The following is a 15,311-nucleotide window of genomic DNA, read 5'->3' on the forward strand; positions in this document are numbered from 1 at the left end:
CCGCTTCCGTCTATGCCACGGGGACGTGTCCGCACATGGCCTGCCCGCGCGTGCCGCCGTGATGAGTCCGTGGCGACAGGGAGGAGGGGGCGCCACCCTCTTCTGAATCCGCACGCCTTTGAGAAGCATCGCGGTGGCTGGCGGAAGTGGCCTGGGCATGAGCATGCGCCTACGCAGAGGGAGTCCATAGCCCGCCCTCCTGATGGGGCACGGAGGGGAGGAGGGGGGCGACACTAGCCACACGACGGGGAAGCCCATGCAGCGCCAGTGGGATGTGCATAGCCACATCACTGCGTGCAAGGCCATAGCGTGAAGCGAGGTGTGCTCTGAGCGTCGAGCGGTCCGCAAATCTCGTGTGACATGTCGGGCACAGCTCCGGCTCGGGTGCCTTCACCGCAGGCACAGGCAGGGGCGGGGGGGGGGGGTACCACAATGCTAGCCAGAGCTGTAGGCCGCAGAGCATCTGCACTTCATCCTGCCCCAGCCCGTCATCTGCCACGGCAGGAATCCACAGTGCGGACAGGCGTCAGTGCGGAGCGAGGCGAGGCACCCAAAAAAACAAAACAGAAGCAAAAAAAAAAAAACGAAGGCAGAAGAAAATATCGGAGAGAATTGGTTAGTGCGTATGCTTGCTTTGCTCTCTGCTGCACCGTCCCTCGCGAGCTCTCCACCGGTACCTGGCAACACGTTCTTCGGCGCTGCTCTCTCGGGAGTTAGACGCGTCTCCCTTCCCTGCCCCCCTCCAGAGACGCGTATTGGTTGTCGTATGCGTACATCTTTTTTTTCTGCCCACGTCGGTGCCCCCGTGGGGGGGGGGGATGGAGGCTCTCATGCTTCCGCAGAATGTCCATAGCAAAAGGGGGAGAAGAGTAGGAAGAGAGGAATAGGGAGAGGGGGGGAGGTGAAGAGGGGAATGTGAGCACAGACACACTCACGTACACATACACAACCAAACCGAGAGAAGGCAGCAAGTGCAACCAGTGGTGTCAACTAAGAAAAAGAAAAGAAGAAAAAAATGCTGCGAACCAAGATGGAGAGACGGGGTTGGTGTGCGGACAGGTGAGGCACTCCTGTGCGATTCAATGTCGAACTGAACGCTGCACCAAGCAGGACGTTAGAGTCATAGCAGTACAGCCGTGAACCCCCCTCCACCCATTCCCTCTCATATAACAACCATTATAACCGCAATACTCACATGTCAGCGCACATGGGTAGAGCACCCCAGTGCGAGTAAAGGGAAATACACATAAGCACAGGGACAAGCAAGCGGGAGATACAATAAGAGCGCAGGCACACGTGTTGCTTGCGCCTCATCAACCGTGCTCTTTCAACCTCTCTCGGTGACGGCATCACTCTGACGCAACTTCTCTCGCGCATGCTCGTTTTGCTGAAGTACGGTGAGTGCCCCCCTTCCCGAGCTCTTTTTGCTCGCCAAATCCATGAAATTAGTGTAATGAGAAGCGCGGCAGATGGGCCAGCGGCAATGGAAAAACGCCACCCATCACGGCACATCTTTTGCCGGCCCTCTTTGTGTTTGGGTGCATTGGCGTCTCAGGCAAACCCGCGACCTGCCCTCGATTGGAGTCTCTTTTTTTTTTTCTGGAGACAGAGGGAAGGAGGGGGGGCGGGAGGCATCTCAAATATTCTGCAGCACTGTTGACACGGCTGTCTTGTCATCACCGCCCATGTTCAGCGTCGCACCAAGGGCAGGAATCTTCTTCATCTGGTACGCCTCACACTGCCCCTTCATCTGCCGGTAGACCTCCATGATCTGCTTGACGCCGGTGGCGCCAACCGGATGGCCAAAGGCGAGGAGACCGCCGCCAGTATTGACAGGGATGCGGCCCTCGAGCGTGGTGTCGCCGTTGCGAATGAGGTCCTTCGCGTGGCCGTACTCGGCAATCCCGAGAGCTTCATACATGAGCAACTCTGCAATTGTGAAGCAGTCGTGCACCTCGGCGACGTTGAGGTCTGACGGCTTCACGTTCGCCATCGATAACGCCTTCTGCGCCGCCTGGCGGGAGGTGAACATGCAGCACGCATCTTCAGGGTCCTCGTAAAGGCTGCTTGAGGCACAAGCAATTGACTTGAGCTCAACAAGACGGCTGTCGTTCGGGCTAAGGCCAATCTTCTTGAGACCTTCCTCATTGGCCAGCACGACGCCGGCACCGCCATCACTCACCTGCGAGCAGTCTGACATGCGCAGGTACTCCTTGTACGTCTCGTTACCCAGGAACTTCACGTTGCTCGGGTCCTCACCGTTGCACTCCTCAAACGTCATCTTCCGGGTGTGCATGTGAGCGAGTGGATTCTTGTTGCCGTTGGCGTAAGCCTTGGCCGCGACGCGCGCCGTGTCCTCCATTGTGAAATGCTTATGCTCGACGATGTACTTCATGCGCTTGGCAAACAGGCACGGGAAAGTGAAGTCGTCCAGCTTGCGCTGGCGCCGGTAGTCCGCGGCGCGGGCGAGGTAGTCGCCACCAACGCGCGCGGAGGCCGTCGTTTGCACCTCCACGCCAACGGCAAGAGCGATATCGGCCGAGCCGGCCTTGAGGGCGTTCGCTGCCGTCATGACGGCGAGACCACCAGACGCGCACGCGCCCTCGACACGCAGGGCAGGTTTGTACATCAGTGGGTTTTTCACACCGGTCTGACCGTAGGTGAGGCTGCCGATCGCAGCCGGGCCGAGGTGACCCTGGTTCGAGAAGAGCGCTCCGAGGAAGTTGCCAACAACAACGTGGTCCACAACATCCTCCTTGCCCTTGAGACCAGTGCTCTCCATTGTGCGTTGCACTGTCGTGGCGAGGATTTCCTCGAGTGTCATGTTTTGCTTCTTGCCAAAGTCGGGATGCTTCTTATCAATGAACAGCTTGCTGCCCTTGCCCACAAACGGAGTGATGTGACCGCCCACGATGAACACGCAGGAGGCCCTCTGCAGATGCGTCACACTAGAGCGGAACATCGTGCTTCCCCTTTGGTGCTGATCGGTATGTGTCTCTGCTGTGTATACGTCGTATGTGTGGAGTGTTGTGGGTGCGCACTTGCCTTTGCCTGTGCCTTTTTCGCTCACTTGTCGTGGGATGAAGGGAGAGGCGAATGTTTCGTACAAAATTTGTATTTTTCGCACGCAAGACTGAGCAAGGGAAAAGAGAGAGAGAGACAGGAAAGGGTGCTTGTATGTCTCCACAGCCAGAAATGTGCGCGGGTCTGTGTGTGTGTGTGTGTGTGTGTGTGCTTCAAGGCGCAGAGGGGCGGAGGAGGAAGGGAGAAAGAGGCGTTTGTGCAAGCGCAGAGACAGGGGGAGGAGGAAGTGGCACTGAAAACTTGAATAAAGAGAAGAAAGAGCGAGCGAGCGAGCTGCAGAGCACAAGGAATAGCAACAAGACAGTAGATAAGGAGAGAGCAGAGAAAGAGTACTACTAATGATAAAACGGATAAGCAGGAACTTTTCACGTCCCGTGGAAAAGAACAGAGCAAGAGAGCAGGATTTAAAGACGAGGAGTGGGGAGGGCAATAACAGCCATGGGCAGATGTATGGTCGTCATGCGCGTACGTGAATAAGTAAGAAATACGCTCGCGAGATCGTGGGAGAGAGAAAGGAGAAGAGGTGGTGTGGGTGTGGATGTCTCTCAGGAAGGAGTAGAATGTGAACCCTCTCGCATTGGACAGCAGAGCGTGCAAGAACATTCAGAGAGATCGCCTTCACGGCACGGAAAGGGGGCACTGATTCCAATACCACCACCACTCCTCGAAGTACCGAAGGGGAAATCACTGTGAGTGGCAGGTACTCGGCATGCGGCTCATCTCAACAGTCTACTCAAAGCCAGGAGTCCGTAAACCTGCCTTTTACTGCGAGGCCCCGTCCAAGCGCCGCAGCTGCACCGGAGGTTCGCGAGAAGAGAAGAGATGAAGTGGCGTCTGCGACAAAGCGCGGCACAAAAATAAAAAAAAACGAGAGAGGCACAGCCGTCTCGAGGCCTTCTCCCAATCAGACGGTGGGGGAAGAGAAGGTAGGGGAAGGGGGGAGGGGGAGGGGGGCAGGCTAGCCAGCGGGGGTACCGCGGAGAGATGGCGAAATCGACCTCTCATATTCTGTGCTTTTATTGTTTTCACTACTCAGTCGTTTGCGCCTGCAAGAGAGCCTTTCACCCCCTTCCCCCTCCTCCCTACGTCAGTCAGAGAACGGAAGAGCAAAGCAAGACGGAAAGCGCAAGGGCAGCGGCAGGACTCTGTGCGCCACAACGTGACGCGACAGAGGAGATCATAACAGGCATGAAGCGGAAAGCACGAAGACCGGAAAAAGTGAACGTGCTTGTCCCTCGTCATACTCCCTCCTTACTCTCAATGGCGTGCAAGCAAGGTAAGGGGGAAAGGCAGAGGCAGAGGAGGAGGGGTAACATTCCTCGAAGAGAGAGAGAGAGCGGAGAAAACAACAAGAAGAGAGGATGGGGGAAGAGGGGGGGGGCAAAGAAGCAGAAAGAACATCACCGCCTCTCTCTTTCTCTGGGGGGTGTAGAGGTATGGGTCTGTTGATTCCGCCTAGCGTGTTCCCTCCCAGTTGTTCTTGGACATCCACGGCGCGCCGATGTAGTAGTGGCGGTAGCGGATGTACGTATCCGAGGTGGGGTAGTCGAGGGTGCTGGGCTTGAAGATCTTGCGCAGCTCATACACTTTCTCCTTCGGGTAGTACTGCTCAAGGCAGTCGAAGTGGGCCTCGATCTTGTACTCGCAGTTGCCCCCCTGAGCAAGGCAGAAATCGCGGGCCCAGCGCGTCTCGGGGCACTTCAGACGCGGATGCTGATCGGAGCACGGCAGCGGCACCCCGTGCTTGGGATACTCCGACAGGATCTTCGGAAATGTCTTCCAGGTCTCGATGCCCATGGCTGCTATTCAATGACTTGAAAAGATGCAAGTCACTCTAGGGGGGGGGGAAGCTGGTGGTGAAGGAGCGGAGGACACGGCGGGGGGGGAGAAGGGGGGCTCCGCCAGGTGTGAAAATGATGTTGCTGATGTTCTGTGATGGCGAGCGAAGACGGTGATGACTGGAATATCCAAAAGGCTACGCACTGGCGCGTCTCTGTCACCCTTCTCTCTTCTTTTCTTCGCTCTCCCTACTGTGGCAAAGCTGCTTGCACAGCCGTGGATGGTTCACTACTCTCTGAGGTAGGTGGCAAGCTGTTATCCTATGGAAAGGAGCATATACGTCAATATGTGGCTGAGTTCGTGCGCTTCGATGGGGGGTAGTGGCTCTTTTCTTTCTCTTGACCAACGGAAAAAGCGGGAGCAAGTGAGACAAGTGCAAGTAAGCGGGGAGAATAAAAGAGAGGCGAGCGGGTGGTGACATGAAGCAATGAATATCACAAGAAAACACGCGGGCATATATATATATATATATATATATGGGGGGGACACGATGAAGATGATGAGAATTGACAATATTTCCTTATCCACCTCTCACTCGCAGGTTTCGCCGCTGCTTTTTTTCTGGCCATCAACGAACCGGCACCATCTCTGCGCTGTTCACGCCGCAGGTGAGCTGGAAGTGAGATGGAGAATCCAAGATAGCGCAAAACAAAACAAAAAACACCCCAGCACAACGGAGCGGTGCCAAGATGCCGAATAGCCTTTAAACAAGGCTTGAGCTCAGAGAGGCGGGATCACGCTCAGGGATGCATCTCGCATTGTACCCACAGCACTCCACTGGCAAGATCATACTCAGCAGAGCCCGATACTGTTCTTTTTCTCTTCATACTGATCCTGTCATCACTCTTCTGGTTGACTGCAGCGCTGGCGAATGAAGAAAGAGGTGATTGCCTCCATCCTCACCTCGGACACTAACACGCGGAGAAGGGGGAGCCCACAGGAAAGAAAAAAAGAAAGAAACGCTCGCATATAAAGACAAGAGAGGCATAAAGACGAGCATGTCATCCTCGTGCGATGAATACCGAAAACTGTGGTCTCTCTACCTGCCTACGTGCAAGCACACACACACACACACACACATATGGTCACACATAAACAACTTGTGCGCACGTATTTTGGTTCCGTGAACAGCAATCACACGCACAGCCAAATGTGTGGTATGCAAAAGAAAACACAACCCCAGAATTCCCCACCAACTCACGCTTTGTCTTCCCTTTTTGGTTCTCTCTCCCTTTATCATCCCCGCAAAGAGGGGGAGAGAGGGAATGAGTTGGGCGCCTTGCAAGTGGCATGCTAAGCAACGGTGAGTAGGATAGGATGGGATGGGGGGGATGCGCGAATCCACATAACATGAAATTTCACGCGTTAATTAGACCCGTAAGACGTCGCCTATAGGTATGTAAGCAAAGATGTACTTGAATGTGGTGGGGTGGTGGGTGGTGGTGGAGAGCGATGGGAAGAGGGAAGTGAAAAATAAGGGTGGAGTAGGAAGGAGGTGAATGGGGCCGGGGGACATCAATACTGAAATGTGTGCTTGTGTGGAAAGGGGGAGGAAGAACACAGCAGAGGTGGAGATGTCGAGAGAAATGGGGGGGTTCAGAGCAAAGAAAAGGAGTATATAAGGAAAGAAAGAGACAACAAAGTACTTGGCAAAAACAGATGTGTGCAACATGACGAAGTGTGTGTGGGTGTGGGTGTAACACGTCAACCCGCGTCGACAATAACCACAGCGACAGCCACAAGAAGCAAAGAATAAGTGCGCCCACAGCACACCCCACATCAAGGTAAAGAGAAACAGCAAAGAACACAGAGGGAACCAACGGAGACGAAGTAAAGAGTGGGAGAGTAGGGTGGGGACTTGAAAGAGCGCGCGCGCACGCGAAAGAGACTGAAAATGAGAGTAGGAAATGAGAGGGAGAAAACCGCGCGTACCCTTCAAAGGAAAAAGAGAAATCGAGTAAATCGATACACCTCAAAAAAACAAGAAGGCAAAAAAAGAAGGGAAGGGGAAAGGTACAAGAACAACGAGAGAAAAGTCCCCTAGTGCAGCAACCCGGGCCAATCAACGAGACGAGAAAGGTATAAGCGTTGGTACACACACACGCCGGAAAGAACGTGGGGGGAGCAGAACGAAGAACAAAAAGCAATCCAGACAGAGAACGGGGGGGGGGGGCGAAGAAACAAGCCCACAGAAAAGAAGGGAGAAAAGATGCACACTCGCGCGCACCGGTGTACCCGAAACAGTTCGGCGCATAGAAGAGGCGCAACACACACTACACAGCGATACGGAAGAGGAGCGAGCGCACACATACGCGTATGTATATGTATAGAAGAAGAAGAAATGAATAAAACGACAGTGGGAACGAAAAGTGCGATGGAAACGGTTCGATGAGGGAGAGAAGTAGCGGGCCGATTCGAAAACAAAGAAGCCAAAAGAAAAGAGGCGCCGCGTGCGACGCCCTACGCTTATGTCCGTATCCTCTCGGCTGCTCGTTCATCAAACGGCCCTACAATAGACTAGCAACCAGCGCTGCATGTCGCATGTGCGTGTCCGATTATTTGGTCACGGCGTGTGCGTTGCTTCTTAGTCGTTGGGTCCAACCTGTAGCTTCTCTGTTGATTTTCGTTTTTTTAGTGCCTGTAAAGGCATTGATTATCCCTTCACTTTTCGATGCCCTCATTCCTCAAAGAGAAGCAGTCGTGCTGGTGCAACATCGCATTGTTTCGCCCAGTGAGGAAGAGGGGCGACGTTTCGTCCCACCACGAAAAGAATTAAGCGCATGGGCGCCTACATCACCCGACAGTGCACCTCTACCCTTGTTGTGCGCTATGGCTGCCGTCAAGGAATCGGGCCAGCCAACACTGTTTGGCGTCGCTCAGCCCCCACGGCGATGCCACTGCACTACAACTCAGGGTAGATCTACAATTACGCTGAACATCACCGCGACACAGTAAAAGCAAAGCCAGTAAGTGAAAGGGCGTGTGTGCTGCATTGACGACACGATTTCGAAGTGGACTGGCACAAGCGCCATCATGGCTGCAAGTCTCTTTGGCACCACGGAAGCCCAGAGCCTTCCGCCGACACCACTGGTCCGCCGCCGTGCCCGAGGACGAGCTGTAGACTCTTGGCATCCCCACAAAGGGGGCACAAGAGTAAGATGTCATGCAAGATGAGGTAGCCGCTCTCATCAGGTTACGTCAAAGAGGAAAAAAAAGAAATCACAGTCTCCTTACTATAGAAGTGCGGTACGCTCTCTGTCCCTCTGCCTCTCACGATCCACTTCACTTCGAAACGAGGATGGCACCATCGCTACTGACGGAACCTCTCGCATTGTAACTCAGCGCTTTCATCGCCCCATTACTCCACCAGTCAGCGGTCCTTTTCAGAGAGTTTGTTGCTCATGTTTTTCACACACACACACCCCTCCTAAACAACCTGCCAGTTGATGTACCAACGCAGTAATATGTATACCCACACACACACGTATGGGCCTACACACGTATTCTCTTTCGCCACGCTTCCGCACTGCTCGTAGCCCCCCTCCTCCCCTCTCCCTTCACTTGCCTTCCCCCCCCCCTCCGAGTCCATGGCCTAACGCGATCTGAAAAAAGTATTTACGTATTGGGGGGAGCGTGATGTGGTGTTGCACCGTGACTCAAGTCGTGTCGCTTGTGACTTGACCCTCATCTTTTGCTTCATACACGCGTGTGCCGGTGTGCACCGCATGACGCGCCGCTTTGCTGTGTTTGCCTCCAAGCAGACAGAGAGACGTATATTCAGTTCCTCTCAATCGCTGCCTCCTTTTCTAGCCGCGATCCACCCACTTCGCGCGCGAGCGCTTCAATGCATCCACAACGGTGGGATCTGCCAGGGTCGAGGTGTCACCAAGGTCGTCGTCGTCGTGTGTGGCAATTTTACGCAGCACACGGCGCACAATTTTTCCAGATCGCGTCTTTGGCAGGCCCTCTTGCGCGGGGTGCAGCACGTCCGGCGTGGCCAGCGGACCGATCACCTTGCGCACCGTCGCCTTCACTGCCGCCAGCAGCTCGGGAGTCACCTCCGTCCCCTGTTGAAACGTAAGGAAGACGTAGATTCCCTCACCCTTGATGCTATGAGGAAATCCAACCGCGGCGCTCTCCACCACAGCCGGGTGGGTGTTGACGGACTCTTCTATCTCACTGGTGCCGATGCGGTGCCCGCTCACGTTCAGCACGTCATCGACGCGGCCAGTGATCCAGTAGTAGCCGTCTGCGTCGCGGCGAGCACCGTCGCCTGTCAGATAGTACCCGTCCACAGAAAAGTAGGTTTGCTCAAAGCGGGCGTGGTCACCAAAGATGGTGCGAGCCATACCGGGCCATGGCGCGCGAATGGCAAGAAGGCCATCTGCTGGGCCGTTCTTCTCATGCAGCTTCATGGGGTCGAGAATGACCGGCTCGATACCGAAGAACGGCAGCGTTGCACTACCGGGCTTCATCGGGGTGCATCCTGGCATCGGTGTAATCATGTGACCGCCCGTCTCCGTCTGCCACCACGTGTCCGACACATCGCAGTGACCCTCGCCGCCGACCTCGCGCAGCCACTTCCACGCCTCCACGTTGATCGGCTCACCGACGGAGCCAAGCACACGCAGGGTGCTGCGGTCGCACGCCTTGGCGTAGTTGTCGCCGGCCTGTATGAGGGAGCGAATCGCGGTCGGCGCGGTGTAGAAGATGGACACCTTGTACTTCTCGATAAGCTGCCACCAGCGCGAGTAGTCGGGGTAGCTGGGCACGCCCTCAAACAGCACTGAGGTGGCGCAGTGGATCATCGGGCCATACACGACGTAGCTGTGGCCTGTGATCCAGCCCACGTCTGCCGTGCAGAAGTACACATCGTCCATGTGGTAGTCGAAGCTGTACTTGAAGGTGGTGGCGGCGTACACCATGTAGCCTGCCGTCGTGTGCTCGATGGCCTTGGGCTTCCCGGTGCTGCCAGAGGTGTAGAGCAGGAACAGCACATCCTCCGCCTCCATCCACTCCACCGGGCACTCCAGGTGCTGCTCCGGCGTCAGCCGCGCTACGGCGTCGCTGCACCAGGTATCGCGGCCTTCCTTCATCTTGCAGCCCTCACGGTTGACATTTTCGAATACAAGGCACGGCACGTTGCACCCCAGGACACTGCAGTCCTCCAACGCCTCATCCACAATCGCCTTTAGCAGAATCGGCTTCGCACCGCGAGAGGACGCGTCAGCTGTGATGATAAGTTTCGGCTTGCAGTCTACGACGCGTGTCACGATTGCCTGTGCGGAGAAGCCTCCAAAGATTACGCTGGCAACTGCACCGATGCGGGCGCAGGCAAGCATGGCCACCGCAGCGCACGGGATCATGGGCAGGTACAGGCTCACACGGTCGCCCTTTTCAATACCGTACTGGTACCTCAGCACGTTTGCCAGCTCTACCACTCTGGTGTACATGTCGCCATACGTAATCGTCTCCTTCACGCTTGGGTCGTTGCCTTCAAAGTAAAAGCACACGCGCTCCCTGTGCGCTGGCAGGTGGCGGTCCAACGCGTTGTGGCAGACATTGGTCACGGCGCCTTCGAACCACTTCACAAAGATGGGTCCCTTGGATTTGTCAAAGTTGTACGACTTGACGTGGTGGTCATCCGCCCAGGTCTGTTTCCAATAGAAGTCGCGCCGCGCAATTTCCGCCCAGAAGGCGTCATTCTGTGCAACGGAGTACTCGTAGATGTGCATGCGAGAGCCCAGGTGTGGGCCAACGTGCGACCTCTTGCTGTTCACCTCTGTCGGCTCCACAACCTTCGAGTCCAGCACACTCTTGAAGTCGCGCACATACTGGGAGTCTGACAGCGGACTGTTTGGCATCACCGCACTTAAGACGATGTTGTCGCTCATCCTCTCGAAGAGTATCTTCTTCTTGGGTGGTGCGCTTCTTTTTCGGGCGTTTCTTCTTAGGACGACTCCGCTTTGTATTCCTTTCGAGCCACTGATGAGGTCGAGTACCCGAGCAACACCCAAAAACTGTATGTATATCGAGTGCGTATATACAGACAGGTGGAGCTACGCGGGTCCGTGTGCGAGTGTGTGCGTGTGTGTGTGAGGGGGGGGGGGAGGGGAGGGTGGCAAAGAAGGTGCCAAGCAAAGCTGTTCTTGTAGTCTCGGGTGAAACCGTAAGGAAAATACACAAAAAAAAAGAAGTAAGAACACCGGGGAGAATCGCGTCACCCGCTGTCGAGGAACGGAAAAGAGTGAGTTAGATGAAGAGACAGACAGACAGACAGGCAATGCAGGAGGAAGAGGCACCAAAAAAAAAAAGGGGGATGGTGTGTGTGCAATCAAACCGCTACTCTTCGTCCTTTTTCGCTTCCTGCCCGCGTATGCAAAGAGGTGAAGGGGTGAGTGGGTGGGAGGAAGGGGGGAGGGTGCGACTTCTGCGCAAAAAAAAAAAAGGAAAAAAAAAACCGGAATAGAGGAGAAAAGAAAAAAAGGAAGGAGACAGACAAGTGGGTCAGCATTGGTATGGCAGTGAATGTGTAGAAAGTTATCGGCACCACGACTTCAAGAACGGAAGCCTCAGAGAGGCGCCGGTCATGAGGTAAGAAGGAGCTGCCAAGGGCAGCGCGATCTAAAGTCTGCCGAGAGAAACATACAAAAGCAGAAAAGGAGCGCAACACTCTGAGAAAGAGAGAAATATTGTCTTTCCTTTTCCCAGAATGCCCATTCTCTGCTATGAAGCACATTAGTTTGTCCCCACTCGACTCGGCACGTCACAGGCCTAGCGCGTGGGGCGCCAGCAGCGCTCGACACATGCCCCACAGCAGTGCGCCGATTCAGTCGGCCCAGCATGGGTTCCGCGTCAAGCTCCACCCGGCCGCCGCACAGCCGCTCCCGACATGCCGGGCACCACACGGCGCCTCCCCTCGGGACTGCGCAGGCTCCCCCGCACCAGTGGGCAGCGAGGGCCGGGCAGCACGCTCTCGCGTCACGCTGGCGCACTGCCCATCACACGGGTGGTGCAAGCGCGTGCACTGTCGCAGGCCGCTCCGACGCCACGCCGCCCACGACCTGGCCGCCGACATCAGCAGCCGCACGTCGCTCTGGCCCGCACTGCTTCGTGGGTGCTTGACCCTGCCGCAGCGCCAGCAGTGGCACGGCATTGGCAGGGATGGGGGAGGAGGGGGGCCGCCTGGCTCCCCCACACACACAGAGAGAGGGGGTACTGCGCCCCGATACCACGCACGGAGCCGCGCTCCTCCCCTCCCCCCCCACGTCATCACGGCGTAGACAGCTGTGCATTCAAAGAAAAAAGAGAGAGACAGGGCTCAATCTGCCCTTAGGAAGGCTTAGGAAAGCGTGCGAAGCAAACACACACACACACACGTACAACAAAACCCACGAAAACAATCGAGGAAGTTGGGAAAGGGGGATAAAAGGGGGGAATAAGAAAAAACGAGTCATAACCCATCATCATCGCAGTAGAACACCTCTGTAGAGAGCGCCCGCGCTTGTCTCCACACGGGTCTGTCCGGTGAACTGATGGGTGATGCGTAACCACAATCCTCTAGTGGGGAGGAAGGGAAGAGAGGGGAATGCGGTTTGACAGAGCAGAGGGGAGGAAGATTGAAAAGTGAAAAAAAAAGGAGCAGAGAAGCAAACAAGGAAAAAAAAAGAAAGAGAGAGAGACAGCCACACAAGGCTATGCGAAAGACCAGAGAAAGGAATGGGGTATGAATACAAATATTGAGTGAATATGAAAGTCTCTAGTGATGTGCGCTTGGCCGGTGCTTCACCATGGAAAAAAAAAGGAAGGGAGGTCAGGGCCGCCCCTACGCACGGACACACAGACCGACACACGGTGAACCAAGGGAACGGGAAAGCGAAAGATGGAGAGTCACAGAGGCGACAAGTGAGAAAACGAGAGAGGGAGAGAGGAAGGCCGATACACCAAAGAAAGAGGGCCATATGACGTGTTTTTTGTGTGTAGGGGAGAGGGAAAAAGAGAAGTAGAGGATGAAGACAAAAAGCGAATGAGAAAGAATCATACCTCCCACACACACACAGAGTGAGTGAGTGAGTGAGTGAGAGACATACATGCACATGTGAGAAAGGGGGGAGTAAACAACATATAAGAAGAACGCGAGTTTTTTCTTTTTAGCAACAAGAACGGCAAAGGCAAGAGAGGGAGAGAGGGAAAAAAAAAAGAGAGAGAGTGAGAGAGACGAAGGTCATGAAATGCACCACTTGGCACACGCACCAACGTCACACATAAACACTGGACAACAACAATGAGAGAGAGATAGAGAGAGAGAACAGTGAAGTAATAAGAAAAGCGAGGGGATCGAATCAGGCTAAACAAACCAACAAGAACGACAAGAACACGAATAAAATAAGGAGACTGACGACGGAAGGAAAAGGAGTAAGAGGGAAAAGTGTTGAAGAAAGGCCATGAACAAGAGAAAAATAGGCACAGCAAAGGGCATCAGAGTGGGAGGAGACAAATGCTCAAAGCGGAAGGAAGGAAACAAGAGAGGGAGAGAGAGAGAGAGAGTCGATGTGAACAACAGTACAAGTAAAAGATGCACGAGAGTAGGCATACACGAGAAGGGAGGAGAAAAAAAGTAGAGTAACAGAGGGGAGACGAGAACGGGAGGGTCGGGGAAGCACACGCACGTAACAGAGAACGAGAACGACATCCATACAACATGTCAGAAAGGAGATGGGCAGGCGGTGGTGGTTTAAGGGGGAATCTGATGTACGGAGAGAGTGGGAAGCCTGAACATATATCACTGTACATGGTGCCGCCCTGTTCCCTCCCGCCCCCTTCTACCTCCGCTCACCTACTCCACCGCCAACATCCAAGCGAATGAAGGTGAGAAAAAAAAAAATCGAAAAGGGGGGAGAAATCAAGGAGCGCAAAAGTGCACATGACATACGCGTAGTCACGTGTAAAGGGGCCCACGGATATGTGTTAAGTCAAAGAGAGAAGAAGAAGGGGGAGAGATGGGCGAGGAAGGGAAAGGGGTTACTTGGGACACAATTAGGGGGAGGGCAAGCCGCTGAGGAGTGAGGGGGTGAGAAGAGTAAAAGATGGAAGCAACACAGAAGAGACGAGGGTGAGACACACACACACACGCGCGTGCGTGAGAGAGAAAGGGAGAAAAGAAGGAGAGCACAGAAGTACCGTCCTTGTCGAATGCTTTTATCCCTTTCTCTTTCCACGGTGAGGGTGAGAGGGGGTGAGCGTAGAAGAGGGAGAAGTTCATTGCGTGAAGCCGAGTGACGAATTATTTTTCGTTTGCGATTATGCTCCTTTCGTACTACGTTAACAGGTGGAAAGGGATGGGGGAACAGAAGAAGCGCCGGCACTGGTGAGAGCTCGTTTTGTTTTGTTTTTTCGCTCTCAATGCTCTCGTGTTTCGTTCGCTCGCCACGACTTCGCATGGCAATACGGAAGTCCCCCCTTTTTGCCGCTATGGGATGCCTTTTTTTTCTTTGACTGGCGTTGCCTGTTGTCGCTGTCAAAGCCATTTCACCACCTTCGTTCTGCCTGTAGTGCGACCGAGGAATTTTTTTGTGTGTGTGTAGGTGTTTGCAGTTTACATCAGTTTTCGCTGTTTACCTTTCTTCTGTCATGGCTGGTACCCTTTATCGTTTTTTCCCCTTTTTCAAGTTACGCCAACAACCCCCATGGGGCTATACCCCCCACCCACCCACCCACCCACCTACCCCCCACACACACCCACACACGCACACACACACACAGTAAAACAGCTGTTTTTGGGGGGCCGCCTTTATCCTTTCCTTATTTGCTTCTGTGAGCTCCAGAACTCCAACTCTCCCTAATCCCTTTTCTTTGGTGCGAGTTGCTCTCTCACTTTCGCCATCGCTCTCGCGCTCCAAATTATTAAAAAGGGGGCCTTCGTTGCAGAGACGAAACTTGGTAAAAGACAGAGGTAAGGGCAAAAAAAAAAAACCCTGGAGAAGAGGCAGAGAGGCCTAAGTCAGGAGAAGACCCACGAAAAGAAAGAAACACACAAGATGCAGCAGTGTCAAGCCCACTGCCTGAGCCGAATGAAAAAAAAAGAGAAAAACATCGAATGCGTACACTACTGAGCTTGTGCGTTTGTACAGCTGTTGTTGTGTTTTCTACCCCGGCTGATGCTGCCTCGCGGAGTTCATCGCCCACATTCGCAGGTTGAGGAACGGGAGGAGGGTCAGTGATGAGTGCCACGACGTCTTATAGGTGTACCGTATTGGGGTGTTCCTTTATTAGCGATCGGGAAGGAAAAAAGCGCAAACACGCATACACAGGGGAACTGGTACAGCCCCACGCTCAGCAGGGAAGGGAGGTGACAACGGTCGCACACAAAAAGATGAAGGCCTTCATTG

The 15,311-nt window shown here is 54.4% G+C and overlaps 3 protein-coding genes across 3 annotated transcripts, besides 3 other annotated features; all 3 read right to left on the reverse strand.

Moving 5' to 3' along the window:
• Positions 1-547: part of a repeat region that runs on past the window's edge.
• Positions 548-1,636: 1,089 nt separating this feature from the next.
• On the reverse strand, positions 1,637-2,962 carry LPMP_230850 (3-ketoacyl-CoA thiolase, putative; the record flags this gene model as incomplete). Its single annotated transcript, XM_010700939.1, has 1 exon — positions 1,637-2,962. One exon carries the CDS (start codon positions 2,960-2,962, stop codon positions 1,637-1,639), a length of 1,326 nt encoding a protein of 441 aa, XP_010699241.1.
• Positions 2,963-4,539: 1,577 nt separating this feature from the next.
• On the reverse strand, positions 4,540-4,881 carry LPMP_230855 (hypothetical protein; the record flags this gene model as incomplete). Its single annotated transcript, XM_010700940.1, has 1 exon — positions 4,540-4,881. One exon carries the CDS (start codon positions 4,879-4,881, stop codon positions 4,540-4,542), a length of 342 nt encoding a protein of 113 aa, XP_010699242.1.
• Positions 4,882-7,748: 2,867 nt separating this feature from the next.
• Positions 7,749-8,105: a repeat region.
• A 624-nt stretch (positions 8,106-8,729) lies between these two features.
• LPMP_230860 (acetyl-CoA synthetase, putative) lies at positions 8,730-10,817 on the reverse strand (the record flags this gene model as incomplete). Its single annotated transcript, XM_010700941.1, has 1 exon — positions 8,730-10,817. The coding sequence occupies one exon, from the start codon at positions 10,815-10,817 to the stop codon at positions 8,730-8,732; it is 2,088 nt and encodes a 695-aa protein (XP_010699243.1).
• Positions 10,818-11,618: 801 nt separating this feature from the next.
• Positions 11,619-12,166: a repeat region.
• Positions 12,167-15,311: the final 3,145 nt, after the last annotated feature.

The sequence above is a fragment of the Leishmania panamensis genome, assembly GCF_000755165.1.
Source record: "Leishmania panamensis strain MHOM/PA/94/PSC-1 chromosome 23 sequence".
NCBI lineage: Eukaryota > Euglenozoa > Kinetoplastea > Trypanosomatida > Trypanosomatidae > Leishmania > Leishmania panamensis.